Source organism: Dromiciops gliroides, chromosome 1 (genome assembly GCF_019393635.1).
Source record: "Dromiciops gliroides isolate mDroGli1 chromosome 1, mDroGli1.pri, whole genome shotgun sequence".
NCBI classification, from domain to species: domain Eukaryota; kingdom Metazoa; phylum Chordata; class Mammalia; order Microbiotheria; family Microbiotheriidae; genus Dromiciops; species Dromiciops gliroides.
Window position 1 is genome coordinate 736775072 of NC_057861.1, and position 15127 is coordinate 736790198.

General features: G+C 42.4%; 2 protein-coding genes across 25 annotated transcripts in view; one reads left to right on the forward strand and one right to left on the reverse strand.

The window, feature by feature from the left end:
* Positions 1-1625: 1625 nt before the first annotated feature.
* Positions 1626-15127, forward strand: part of CADPS (calcium dependent secretion activator) — a 555724-nt gene continuing 542222 nt past the window's right edge. For 3 of the 24 annotated variants that reach the window (XM_043978790.1, XM_043978791.1, XM_043978800.1), the window contains exon 1: positions 1676-2979. In XM_043978790.1, the coding sequence (XP_043834725.1) occupies positions 2521-2979 (459 nt within the window). In that variant the 5' untranslated portion in view covers positions 1676-2520. Of the gene's footprint in view, positions 2980-15127 lie in introns of all 24 variants that reach the window. The other 21 variants (XM_043978803.1, XM_043978804.1, XM_043978808.1 and 18 more) reach the window with 17 other exon arrangements.
* Positions 3611-15127, reverse strand: part of LOC122745209 (heterogeneous nuclear ribonucleoprotein H-like) — a 70649-nt gene continuing 59132 nt past the window's right edge. Inside the window, 1 exon segment of the mRNA XM_043990421.1 lies at positions 3611-4050. Coding sequence (XP_043846356.1) covers positions 3611-4050 — 440 coding nt within the window.

Below are 15127 nucleotides of genomic sequence, written 5' to 3' on the forward strand. Positions count from 1 at the left end.
TCTCACTTTTGTATGTATATCATCTGTGCCTTGAAGGGGTTAATAAATATTTTTAATTGATTAAATAACATGGCCATGCAGCTAGTATCAGAACTAGGATTTTAACTCAGATCTTTCTGACTCAAAAACCAACTCTATGGCCACTATGCACCATAGTTGTTGGTCTAGTATATTGCTGTCTAAATAATGTGTAGGGAATTGCTGTCTAAATAATGTGTAGGGAATTATTTTGACTCTCCCCATCTCTGCTGCCCATTTCAGCAGAATGGCAAATTCTTGTTAGATTGAGAAAATACTTACTATTAAAGATTGTAACAAAAAAATAGCTCCATAATGTTATGTATAATATGTATGTATGTATGCATGTGAAATATGGTATCTTGACAAAGGTTTTATTAATAAATACCACAGCATGGCTGCTTGGTTCAATCAGGTATAAATTAACAATATGTTGTTTAATTCAGTAACTAAGTATTGGAATTGATGAGAAACAGTGTGCAGGGCTGGATTTATTTTGAAGCCTAAAGTAGTTTCCTTTAAAGTTTTCATTCCCTTTTAAATTCATTTGAATAGAATAAAACTCTCTGAAAAATCTTTCCTCCAATTGCAAAATTGATATTACATAAAGACAATATGATTGAAAATTTTAATTAGCATTACAACTTCTCCCTGAATGTCTATACTTTGGTGAATAAATCAGATATGGGGAGGGGAGGGAAAAGGAGAGAGAGAGAAAGAGAGAGAGAGAGAGAATATAAAAAAAATATTCATGACACTGGGGGAAAATGAGTAGGAGAGGAAACATTGGCTCTCAGTCTAGTATTTAGAACATAGTAGGCACTTAATTAATAATCGTTGGCCGAATTGAATTGAAGGGCAGGACTTTGATGGGAGGAAAGAATAGCTCTTTCTTTGAGTCTTAGGAGATCAGTAGATGGAAAGGTCTGTGGTAGTCTGATTTCAATCCATGTGCAGTTCACGGTGATCAGATCCAGCACTCTGGTCAGCTCCCTCTGACTTAAGCGTTTATTAGGCTAAAACAACTAAACAGGAAGGGAAAGAAGACACCACCTGCTCCTTCGCCTTAATAGATTACAGCCAGGAGAGGAAAAGCTTGAGAGTGAGAGAACTGAGTAAATCAATGAGAGTTTGATCCTGCTGAATGTCCTGGGTGTCCAGGAGAGTTCTCCTTGCTGTGCCCCAATACCAGATATCATGGTCAATTTGATCACCATACAGATAGGTCCACCAGAAAGCCAAGGCTCTTTAAAAATGACCAGCATTCTGATTTAAAAAAAAAAAAAAAGCCTAATTGTGTTTGTGGAAAAGAGAATCTGCTATTCTCACTACGTTTAAACTGATTCCTGTTTCTGATTCAGATGCAGTATTTTACATTACAAATATTCTCAGAGTGTGATTTAACTTTAGGGGGCTTTTAAGGATTGGCAGAAGGGTGGTGATTGGCGTGGTGAGGGAGTAGAAGAGGTGAATTAATGCTTCCTCGATTTCCCATCGGATCTGAAACAAAATCACTTTTCCCAACTTCCTGTAAGGATCTCGGGCCTCTTGTTCTTGGAAGGCCGTCCAAAGCCGCAAGATAAGGTTCTTCGGGATGAAGGGAAGGTTTCCAGGCGCCACCTGAAGACTGGGTATCCTGATTCCCCCCACCCCCGTTTCTTCTTCTTCTCCCTGTCGCCTCCAAACACAGAGAACCTTAGAGAATGCGATATCTCCAAGTAGGGTCGCTTTCCTTTTTACAACGCTACCAAAGGAAGGTCCACGCCCCTTCCAATTCTCTCTCGAGAAGGCATCACTTACCTGCGTTCCTCCCACCTCCAGAACTTTGCCTGTGTTTGTGAGGTAGGTAGGTTGTGGACATTAGGAGAGAAAAGTATATCAGGAGGTTATGAAATAGGAGTCTAGAAGTGGCGATAAGGGACATGGAGGCTGACGTGACGGGAATAGGAGAGGCAGCAGGATGAGCGAGCACCCTGGAGTCCTCCCTACACCCGCCGCCCAGTCCTTGGCAGCGGTCCCCTCCTCTGCGGGCACTGGAGAGTTAAGCCCATCGACACGTAAGCGCCGCTCCCTCCCCAATCCGTAAACTGCTTCTCCTGCACTTAGCTGCATCGCCTGCTTGCTACATTCGGCATCCTTTTGGGCTGCGGCTGACATCCAGCTGCTAGGTCAGGGCTCCCACTTGATTGCCATTACCAACATTTATCATATGGACTATAGCCTTTGCTCCCCCTCCTTCTCTTCCCCTTCCTCCTCCCCCTCGTCCTCCTCCACTACGTGCTGCTGGCTCTGAGCTCGCAATCCTAGCAGGGCAGAGCCCCGGATCGCCTGGTGGAGGAGGGAGCACAAGCAGCTGCTCCGTAGCTGGCTGCTCGCTACTCGCCGGCGATTCTCCTTGGAAAGCCCGCCCGAGAAAGCCGAGCCCCGACTGCCTCCCTCGCCCCACCCTATACACCTTTGGCCCTTCGGGGGCTCTAGGGACCCCCGTCCCCGACCGCCACCATGCTGGACCCCTCGTCCAGCGAAGAGGAATCCGATGAAATCGTAGAGGAAGAGAGCAGCAAGGAGGTGCTGGCCTCCGGAGCCTCCGGAGCGCGCCTGTCACCCAGCCGGACAAGCGACGGCGCGGGCGGCGGCGGGGCCGGGCTCGGCGGCGGGGCGGGCGCCGGGGCCGGCGCGGGCGCAGGGGGCAGTGCTGCGACCGGCGCCGGGGCCGGGGGGCTGCAGCCCGGCAGCCGAGGTGGCGGCGCAGGCAGCGGCGCTGGCGGCGGCGGCGGCGGTCGGCCCTCCAGCCCCAGCCCGTCGGTGGTAAGCGAGAAGGAGAAGGAAGAGCTGGAGAAGCTGCAGAAGGAAGAGGAGGAGCGGAAGAGGAAGCTGCAGCTCTATGTCTTCGTGATGCGCTGCATCGCCTACCCCTTCAACGCCAAGCAGCCCACCGACATGGCCCGGCGACAGCAGAAGGTAAGTGTCCGCCGGAGATCCAGGCTGGGAGCGAGCCGGGGGGTCACCAAGCGAGAGAGCGAGAGAGCCAGGGGACCAGGGGACCAACGAGAGAGCCAGCTGGGGAATTGGGGGTGCCAGCGAGCGAGCGAGCCAGGGGACCGGCGAGAGAGCCACCCGGGGAGTTAGAGGGCCAGTAAGTGAGCGAGCAAGCGAGCCAGGAGAAAAGGGGGCCAGCGGAGCACTGGGGAAGACAGTGTCGGTGCTGGCCAGGATCGGCGGCGGCCACGGCGGCACAATGGACAGCTCAAGCCGCCACTTACGCCGCCGGAGCCGCCCCCTGACCCAGGCCGGCCCTGCGGGGCTCGGGCTACCACCAGCCCGCGCAAGCCCTTCCCCGGAGGGAGGGCTGGGGCGGGGCGGGTCGAGCAGGCCATGAGAGAGAGACGAGCTGGGGGGCCTTTGCGGGGCGGGGTGGGGCGGGGCTGGGGGTGGGCATCGAGCTCCCTCTTTGTTGGCTGGCCAAGGGCTCCGGGTGGGTGACTAGCCCGCAGCCTACCAAGCCTGGGGCCGGGTCATCCTCCGGGCCGGAGAGGCCTGCACACGGTTCGGCTCGGCTCGGCTTAGCCACCTTGGGGTGAACCATCTGGGCTCAGAGCCGAAGGAATACGGAAGCCCGGGAGGGGAAGGGGGCGAAGGCTGGCGAGGCGCTCCAAGCTAAGCCAGCCTGGGGAAGAGAAAGGGAGTGAGCCTCTTGAGACATTGTCAGACAATCGGCCCAGGGGGCTGGCGGGAGGTGGGGGTAGTGAAGGATAACCCATCCTTCCAGCCCACTGCCCTTCCCCATCCCAATAGATCGCAGGTGGGCGAGCTGGGACTGAGGAGAAGGACGCCCTCCCTGGGCGGGGGCACGCCCTCTGCTCCCTCCCTCCAGTCGTCTCTCTTCCCTGGGCAAACCCGAGTCGTGCCTTTCTTCCTCTGTCTCCTCCCCTCCTCTCCCAAGGTGACTTCGCCGCCACCTCCTGGCCCGACTAGGTCGCAGAGGCCCAGCAGCCTGCGGCTCCCGCTCCCCAGAGAGCAGCCGCACGGAGCCTCACAATTATGGCATCAAAAATTATGTGCCAGGCCGAGCAAGGCTGAACAAGCTGCTGGCTTTGCTGGCTGTCTTTGAGAGAAGACAATCGCTTTGCAGGCGGCTGCTCACCTGCTTTGATTTTTCTCCATAGAGAGATAGAAAAAAGTTCACCCGAAGAGAGAGGGGAGCGACAGAGAGAGACAGAGAGACAGAGAGAGACAGAGAGACAGAGTGAGGCAGAGGCATAGAGAAAGAGACAGAGACAGAGAGATACGGTGAGAGAGAGAGAGAGAGAGAGAGAGAGGCAGAGACAGAGACAGAGACAGAGACGGTGAGAGACAGAGAGGGACAGAGACAGAGACAGAGACAGAGAGAGCGAGCCAAGAAATGGGATGGAGAGAGAAAGGGGTGACTATTACTCACAGCTCCTTGTTCTTTTTCTTCTGGGTCTGAGTGAGGAAAGAATTACCCATGTACCCTTGGAAACAAATGACTAGGTGGAGGAAACAAGCTGGCAGTTTCAATCAGGTCAAGGTTGTGACCAACTCCTAAAAGCAAATAAATTACCAAGTAACTGTGCTTTGAAGCTGAATTGTCTCTACAGTAATTTTTTGTTTTCTGATTGTACCCACTATTCTTAGCTGCCCGAATATTTGTTTGATTTATTCGGGTATGCACTCCCATCTGTCCTAATGATTCCCAGCCCCAGCCCCACCCCCACTTCCACTGGAGCCTTGGTTAGAAACTCAGCCACTACTTACCTAAAGACACTGAAGGGATTTTTCCCCCCAGCAAGGTTTCTCTTTCAGTAGTGCAGATCTCAATACAGGACTAAATAGATAAGTCCAAAAGGGAACATCCCAATATACAGAGATTTTAAGGGTCATCTAGCTTTCTTAATGTCCCAAAAGATTTGCAAAATTTCTAACTCCAAAGTCCAGCTCCCTAAGACCCTGGGCTACTCTGCCCTTTCTGCAGTTAGCCACTTTAAAAAAACATTTACCATTTGAAAAAGAGAAAGCCTTTTGAACCTTTGTTCCCAACTCAATCTAGCCCTGTGAACCAGATGACAAAATAAACTACAACCTTGCTGAGTTGTTGGCTTAACATGGGATGATAGACTGTCAAGTATCTTTAAAAATGCATCACCAAAAGTCAGTGATATGTAACAATCCAGAACAAAGGAATAGAAGAGCACCCGCTTGTGTCTACACTGCACTGGGTTTAAAATATGGACTTATCTAAATATAAAAGGGCAGTCATATCTCAGCCAGCTAAGAGATCAGACAAGATACTAGAACTGAAATGAAGCCATTCGCCACAGAGATCCAATACCATTCAGTTCAGTACCTTCCTTACTCATTAAAGCAAGATCATGTTACAAGGACTGTGTGAAACAATTAAAGAATTTCACCAAGTTCATTAAAAGTGGTATTTTGAAGAGAGAGATACTTCTGTTTTTACAAATGACCTTTACATCTAGAGAGACTCCTGGGTGTATTGACAAAATCGACATTTGTTCAAGCTATTTTTAGTCCGTGGAGTATATAGATGCTAGGTGAATATCATAGCAAAGTACCATGTAGCCAATTAGCTGGGAGGGGGAAAAAAGATGTGTCTGCTTTTAGCACCTGAAAGAAACAGGCTACTATATCAGCAGATTTATTTTTTTTATTTTGTTCAAGAAAGTGGGTGATTTGATTTTTTTCTTTTTCAAGCAAGTGACTTCCTGACTTTGGCAGAAAAAAAAGAAGACTGATACTTGGAAGGAAAAAAGAAAGGAAGGAGAAAAGGAGGGAAGTAGAAAAGAGGACAGAAGAAAGAAAGAAAGAAAGAAAGAAAGAAAGAAAGAAAGAAAGAAAGAAAGAAAGAAAGAAAGAAAGAAAGAAAGAAAGAAAGAAAGAAAGAAAGAAAGAAAGAAAGAAAGAAAGAAAGAAAGAAAGAAAGAGAAAGAAAGAAAGGAAGGAAGGAAGGAAGGAAGGAAGGAAGGAAGGAAGGAAGGAAGGAAGGAAGGAAGGAAGGAAGGAAGGAAGGAAGGAAGGAAGGAAGGAAGAAAGGAAGGAAGGAAGGAAGGAAGGTTAATAAGAATTAATGATGTTCCAGGCACTATGCTAAGTACTGGGGATACGCAGAAAGACAAAAGACAATCCCTCTTCTCAAGAATCTCAGTCTAATGGGACATTGTGTGTGTGTGTGTGTGTGTGTGTGTGTGTGTGTGTGTGTAAAACATGAAAACTACTATGTACAAACAAGATATATGCACTATAAATTGGAGATGATCAAAAAATGAAAGACATTAGCATTAAGGAGGATCAGGAAAGGCTTCTAGAAGGTGGGACTTTAGCTAAAACTTGAAGGCAAAAGGTGTAGGTAGATGAGGAGGGAGAGTACTCCAGGCATGGGGAATGTCCAGTGAAAATGCTTGAGCATCTTGTCGAAGAATGATTTAAAAAAAAAAAAACAGTATCAATGGCTCACATAGTTTGGGATGGGAGAGTGGAGTATAATAAGACTGGAAAAGCTGGAGGAGCCTGGGTTATAACAGGCTTTAAAAGACAAACCCAGCATTCCTATATTGATCCTTGAGGCCATAAGAGTCAGTGGAGTTTATTGATTGGATGGTGACATGGTCAGACTTGCACTCTAGAAAGATCAATTTGACCACTGAGTAGGGGATAGACTGGAGTCATAGAGAGCCTTGAAGCACAGGAACCAACTAGCATACAATTTCTTTTTTTTTTCCTTTTTAGTGAGGCAATTGGGGTTAAGTGACTTGCCCAGGGTCACACAGCTAGTAAGTGTTAAGTATCTGAGGCTGGATTTGAACTCAGGTACTCCTGACTCCAAGGCCTGTGCTCTATCCACTGCACCACCTAGCTGCCCCTAGCATACAATTTCAATAGTCAAGTAGTGACATAATGGGTGATTGGACCAAGGTGTTGGCACTGTCAGAAGAGAGAAGGTTGTATATCATCAACATAGAAATGAGCATTCATTGCATGGGAGCTGATAAGATCACAAAGTGAAATAGTATTAAAAGAAGAGAAGAAGACCTCGGACAGAGTCCTGGGGAACAATGATGGTTAATGGATAAAACCTGAAGAGTCAGAAAAGGAAACTGAGGACTGTTCTGACAAATAAGAGATAAAATGATGTCACAGAAACCTAGAGAGAAGAGAATATTAAGAAGGGCCATATTTTTTTAAGTTTACATTTAAGAGGTAACCTGACCCAGGGGTAACTATTCTTGTGGGAGTCTAGAATATAGGTTTCAAATCCAGGCTCTGGCATTTAACTGTCTGACCCTGGGTTTGTCACACAACATCTATGTACCTTAAGCATATCCTCAGAACTTACTGAATTATACATGAAAGGATTGTGACCTTTGTTGTTGGGAAGGTAGGGTGAGTTCTCACAGTTACAAAAATCACAGATCATTCACATATTTGCAGTATAACTACTTAAAGAATTAACTCCTTCAATGAGGCCAGGCCCAGCATAGCACTAGGAAGTGCTGAATATCAACTTGGTTAGTTAAATCATGTGGCATTTTTCTAAATCCAGGCTTTAAAACACACACATACACACACACACACACATAACAAAATAGGCATATGTTGTTCATTGGAGACACATTTCACTTGTATTACAATAAAATTGAAAGTCATGATTTTAGCATTGTAGTATCTTCTAGTCTTAGGGAGCTACCATTACAAGATTAAGTGACTTGTTTGTCCATGGTCACACAGCTAGTATCAGAGCTGAGACTTAAATCCAGGGTTTTCTGATTTCATGGTTCATGCTCTTTCCATCTCTCTCCACTCCCCACTTTACCATATTGTCCCTTAAGGGTGAGGAATGATGACTCCTAGCGATGAAGAAAGTCCATTAGACTATTGCAATATATTTTGCAATGGCCCATTTATACACAGAGCTTTTAGAAATCTGTCTTGTCATCTTTTATTGGAGTGATGGAGTTTACATGAAAGAGATCAAAGGAGCATAAGAGATTAGCATCATACATCTTGAGCTGGAAAGCACCTGATATGCTGAGTTCTATTCCCTCATATTATACTTGAGGAAACGGAGCCCCAAGGAGGTGAGATTACTTGCTGGAGGTAACATAAGTAATAAGTATCCCAGGTGGGGTTTGAACTCAGGTCCTCTGACTCCCTACCAGTATCAGTTGATAGACTGTATGATGCAGTGCTGAAGGATATTGGGTTGGCTCTTTATTGAGCTTTGTAGAATAGAGGGAGAAGGCAAAACTAGCTATGCAGTAGGGCATGGTCTGTTTCATTCAAAGGTTGTAAGGACGAGACCAAGCTTTCCAGAAAGGTCAAGTCACTAATTTCTATTCTATTCAGACCAGGCATCAGCATGAAGGTGATGCCAACTTTAACACTTAGTCAGTGTTTAGAAAAATTTTATATTTACTCATCTGCTCATTTTACTTGGCTAATTGGTAGTGACTCAAAATCATCTACCTTTCAGAAGACTCAAGAATCACTGTACATATGGCAGATATGTATATAGCTATAGCTATACCACACATATAAACACACACATATACATATGTGTGTACATATGTATATATAATGTATAAATAATAACTGATTCATCCACTAAGATGGCCTCTGAAGTCTTTGCTCTTCCATCAGATTTTAAATTCTACCCAGCCAAAGCAACCTGTGATGTAACTGATAGCCTTTGAAAAGCTAGAGAACTGAGAAACTAACGAAAAAACTTAACACTAACATACATGGTGCTCTAAGATTTGCAAAGTGCTCTATGGATAAGGAAACTGAAGCTGAGAGATTAAGATATTTGCCTAAATCACCCAGATAGTCAAGTGTCTCAAGCAAGACTTAATCCCAGGTCTTTCTGACTCCCTTCCCTGTTCCCCAGGGTTGTTTATAAATTGTTGTTACACAGCTAGTAAGTGTCTGAGGCCAGATTTGAACTACAGAACATGAGTCTTCCTGACATCAGTCCTGGCCCTCTATCCCCTGAGCCACTTAGATGCCACTTCATGTTGCAGAGGGTGTCACAGAGGAAGATGAATCATTTAAGGTCACTCTTTGGCATTTTTACCAATGCCCACTTCCAGTTGTTACTGCTTTTCATTAGCATTGTTTTCTTCATTCCATTACTTTGCATTGATTTCATAAATACTTGAGTTTTCTGTGTACGCTATATAATGCCCAACACCCCAGTAGAATATAAACTCTGGAGGCAGGGACCATTTCCTTTTCTGTTTTGGTATACCTTGCATAGTATCCAGCATTTAGTAGGTATTTAATAAAGCCTTGTTGAGTTGAACCAAATCTGACTGAATTCAATCTCCCTGATGTAATAGATAGGTACTGGTATGCACTGGTAGCAGGGATATTTTGAGGCTGAGGAATATCAAAAGGCTAATGAGGAAAATGTTTGCCTCATTGCACAGCTAGACTAGTCAGGCACTTTCCTGAAGTTGCATGGAGAACAAAGGGAATAAGATATTACATTCTCCAAGAATTATAAACATTCACTGGATTCATGAATCAATGTTTTTTTCTCAATAGTGAAAGAGTGTATTTCTAGAGATCAGATCCAACCCAATCTCTAAAGCAGCTATAATTTATAGAAGGTTAACGTTTTGATAAATGATAAACAATAAAGTGACAACACATTAATGGAATAAACTTTTCTATGATATTTGAGATGGATTAAGATACATGTTTTCCTAAATGAGGGTGTCAAGTCACAATTACTTATTGGTTTTGCAGTGTTTTTTCTTAGGTATTATAAATGATGTAGGAGATGTATACAACCAACATTTTAGGAATTTAAAACTTAGTAAGGGAGAGGATTAAACTTTTGTCTTTTTTCATGTCCCCAAAACTTCAGAGAGTGCCTGGCAAGTAATAGATGTTTGATAGGCAATTGATTGAGAACATACACATGTAAGGCTATTCTAGAATGCTTAAGAACTAAACTCTGTCAATCAAGTCAACAAGCATGTATGTGTGAGCATTGTGCTAGACCCTGGGGACATACAGAGAAAAATGAAACAGTCCCACACTTCAGAAAATTTACATTCTATCCAAGAGAGCTGAAATCTACTCCTGATTCGGCATTAACTAGCTATGTGATCTTGGGAAAGATGCAATGTCTCATCCTTCTGTACTCCCACCACCCCTACCTCCATAAAATGAGGGAGATGGGCTAGAGAACTATTCTGAGGAAGTGCTCAGTCCAAAGATTCTATGGTGTTTTGATTTTAAAGGATAGAGAGTCCTCCCCCCCCCCCCCGCCCCAACCCTTGGCTAGGAGCATCAGAGTTGAGAAACCTTTCCTGGGCCCCAGATTTTAGTTAGTATAGAGAATCCTTTCTACCATTGCATATCTACACCTGCTCAGAAATTTATAGTCATAGAGTTGTCTTGGCAACAACAAGAAATTAAATGGCCTACTTGTCTAGGGACAAATGGGCATTAGGGCTCAAGGGCAGGACTTGAACCCAGGTCTTCCAGATACTGAGGCCAATTTTCTATCCACTGTCCTTTGATACCTCTAGAAAACTGACAATTGAAACCCAAATGTTAGTGCCATCTTACCTTTTTTTTTCTCCATGGTTCTGGTGTTGTAGAAGACCTGGCTTTAAATCCTACTGAAAATTAACACCTATGGGACACTGGGGCAAATCACTTAACCTCTCAGTGGTCCCATGAAGGTTTCTCTGCAGGTTTAACTTTCTGAGTCTCAGTTTCCTCATCTGTAAAATAAGATAGTTGGACTTAGTGACTTCTTAGGTAAGCCTTCTTCCATCTCTAAGTCTTTGATTAACTAAGGGCAGCTAGGTGGTGCAGTGGGTAGAGAACTGGGCTTGGAATCAGGAAAAATCATCTTCATGAGTTCAAATTTTGCCTCAGATACACACTAGCTGTGTGACCCTGAGCAATTCACTTAACCCTGTTTGTCTCAGTTCCTCATCTACAAAATGAGCTGGAGAAGTAAATAGCTAACCAGCCTTATATGTTTACCAACAAAACCCCAAAATGGGATCACAAGAAGTGGGACACAAGTGAAATAACTAAACCATGATCCAATAGCCTTATGTGGCTATGATTTCTTGCTAGATCTATTTGTGACCAGCTCTCTCCATAGCTACCTAGGTTTAGACATGATGGTTGAATTTAGAGTTAAGCTTTGGTAGCCTAGAATTATGGGGTTAATCTTTGGGTGGGGCCGATATCAGAGTCTAGGATCAAGATATCAGAAGTGACAGAGAGAAAGATGATTATTATTAAGTAAAATGGTGACCTTAAGAAAACAAAGTTAGTAAGGTAAATATTATTGTCTCTATTTTTACAGTAAGGTAAATATTATTGTCTCTATTTTTACAGTGAGGAACTTATGACTCAGGGCAAGTTCCACGATTTGTCTCATGCTGTGTTGCTCCAAAATGGCAGGGCTAGAATTCAAACCCAGGTCTCCTGATTCCAATCCAGCCCTTTCCTTGCTTCTCTATAAAGAAAAGAAAATTCACTTTCATTGTGGAATTCTATTTTTTCCTGAACAAGAAAAAGGGAACTATAATTGACTCTCCAATTTAATTCCTTTTAAAAATCATGGAAAAGTGAGAGGTTAAAAATTGGGGTCTTACCCATGAGACCCTAGACAAATCAATTAAGTCCTCCACTCCTCAGATTTTACTTTTTGGGTTTTTTTTTTCAATGATAAGCATAGTAGCATAGGGCAATATTCTAGAATAAGACAAGTCCTTACTCCTTGGAGTAAGGTTCAAGTCTGGCCTCTGACACATACTAGTTGTGTGGTTCTGGGCAAGTCACTTAACATTTCCATACCCTCAGCAACTTTCCTTGATTCTCTATACTGCCTCAGATGCTAATCAGCATCAGTGGAGAGAATGTCCACATCAAGAGTGCCCATCTAGGTAAATCAAAGGTAAAGACCAAAAATGTGAGAAGGAAAGAGAATAAACACTTATATAAGACCTACTATGTGCCAGGCACTGTGCTAAATGCTTTTTGCAAATATCTCCTTTGATTGTTACAACAAGCCTGTGAGGTAGGTGCTATTTTATTCTCATTTTATAGTTTTGGGGAACTGAGGTAGGGAACAATTAAGTGACTTGCTCATGGTCACACAGCCAGTAAGTGTCTGAGGCTGGCTTTGAACTCAGATCTTCCTGACTCTACGCTCAGTGCTCTAGCCACTGCCTCTGCCAGTTTTCCATTAATTCAAGCAGCTTCTTGTTTGTCCTTCATAATCTATCTTGACTATGGTCACATCCATGCCAGAAAAGTGGAAACTTAAACAATCAAAAGCAAAGACAATAAGCCTGAGCAGATAAAAATATTCAAGGTGGGGGAAATAGTGAGGAAGACCTTGAATGCCAGACTGAAGAGTACGGACATTATTCTGTGGGCAGCAGGGAACCCTTTAAGGTTTCTGAGTAACGAAGTGATGACAATGCACACTCGATTTGAAATGTGAAGCCCTGAGTTTGTTTTGTTTTGTTTTGTGAGGCAATTGGGGTTAAGTGACTAGCCCAGGGTCACACAGCTAGTAAGTGTTAAGTGTCTGAGGCCGGATTTGAACTCAGGTACTCCTGACTCCAGGGCCGGTGCTCTATCCATTGCGCCACCTAGGTGCCCCCCAAGCCCTGAGTTTGAATCCCAGCTCTATCACTTAAAATCTGTGTGAGCTTGGGAAAACACCTCATTAAGCTTCACTTTGCTGAACTGTTAAATGATAGGGTTGGAAGAAATTATCTGAAATGTCATTTTTTAAACCATTCCTACATATTTTATTATATATTTAAATTTGCTTTCTTCAATTTAAAAAACAATTTAACATTCATTTTTAAATTTTGAGTTCCAAAATTCAGACCTCCCTCCCTCCAGCTCCTCCTTCTTCCATTGCAAAAGCAAATAATATGATATCCATTAGACATGTGAAGTCTTGTAATATACATTTAGTATATTATATAATATATATATTTGTATCTATATTTTGCAACTATATATCTACACATCTAGATATAGATATACACACATACAAATTAGCCATGTTGCAAAACAAAGCAAGAAAAATAGAGTGAAAAATGTCTGCTTCATTCTGCCCTCAGAATTTAGCATTTTTCATCATAGGTCCTTTATACTTATCTTGATCAGAGTAGCTAAAGTCTTTCACAGTTGATTATCTTTAAAATATCACTGTTACTGTGTACAATGTCCTCCTAGGTATGATCACTACACTTTGCATCAGTTTATATGTCTTTCCAACCTTTTCTGAAACTATCCCCTTCATCATTCCTTTAAATCGCAATAGTATTCCATCAGATCCACATATTACAATTTGTTCAGTCATTCCCCAATTAGTGGGAGTCCCTTCAATTTCCAAATCTTTGCCACCACAAAAAAAGTTGCTATAAATATTTTTGTGCACTTGGTCCTTTTCCTTTTCTTTCATCTCTTTGGGATATAGACTTAGTAGTGTATAGCACTTTAGTCATAATTATACATTGTTCCCTAGAATGTTTGGACCAATGCACAACTCCACCAACAATGCATTAATGTACCTATTTTCCTACATGCCCTCCAACATTTGTCATTTTTCTTTTCTGTTATGTAACCAATCTGATAAGTGTGAGGAGGTATCTCAGAAAATTGTTTTAATTTGCATTTTTCTAATGGTGGTTTAGACGATTTTTTTCACACGACTATTGATAATTGATATTTTCTAAAAAACTAACTGTTCATATTCTTTGACCATTTATAAAGTAGGGAATGATTCTTATTTTCATGAATTTGGCTCAGTTCCCTATATATTTGAGAAATGAGGCTTTTATCAAAGAAACAAAGTAAAAATGTGCCAAGTTTCATACTTATCTTTTAATCTTTGCTGCATTGGTTTTGTTTGTGCAAAACCTTGTCGACTTAATGTAATCAAAATTATCTATGTTACCAAACATGAACCTGAATAACTCTTGGTTGTTTATAAACACTTCTCTTAACCATAGATCTAATAGGTATTTTTTCCATGCTCCTCTAATTTGCTTCTGATATCACCCTTTATGTCTAAATCATGTGCCCATTTTGACCTTATCTTGGCACATGGTGTTAGATATGTTTGTCTATGCCTAGTTTCTGGCAGATTCATTTCCAGTTTTCCCAACAGTTTTCATGGAATAGTCGGTGGTGGGGGGAGAGAAAGCTTTGATCTTTGGTTTTCTCAAACACTAGATTACCATTGTCATTTGTAACATTCTTTCTACCTCCAATTTCTATGATCTAATAAACCAAAACTTTTGGTACAGAATGGTTTGGCAGTAGGAGAAGGCAATACAATTGTCCTAATGCCCTTTAAAAATGCAGGAATTTTAATAATAAAAATAACAATGAAATGAAGCTGACTATTGAATAATTATTATGACTATTCTTGTCAATAAAGAATAGATGAGGAAACTTACCTCCCTCCTGTTGGTAGAAAGATAGGAGACTCTGGGTGTGAAAAACTGCATACATTGTCAGGTTGTAGCTACTGTGTTGGTTGATTTTACTTTAATATTTTCCTTTGTTACAAGGAGTAGTTCATTGGATGGAGGTAGGGATAGAAGTATCTATCCTAAAATGCTTGTGATGTAACAAGAAAGACATTTTAAAAATCTTTTTTTTTTTAATCTGATAGATTAGACTTGATTTTACTTTTACTTGGCACAGAAAAAATCTCTAGAGGTGGGAAATTTTATGAGAAGTCTTAAGAAATGAGTGAAAAGAGTAATTAGAAGAAAAATGCCTTAAATCAATGATTCAAGATTATTTTATTAGAATTATTGTTGTTTCTTATCATTTCTTTTATTTGAATTATTTCAAAGCATTATTGTTCATTTTTATTTTTCAAAAATCTTCAAAATGTGAAATCCATTTAAGTTGTAACTAATTCTAGTGTCATGATATTAAAATCCTATGACAAAGCATTAAGACCAGGTAGTCAATCAACATTGATCAAGAACCCACTATGTGTCAGGTACTGTGCTAAGCAAAGGGCATAAAAGGAAGGCAAAAGATCGTCCCTGTTCTC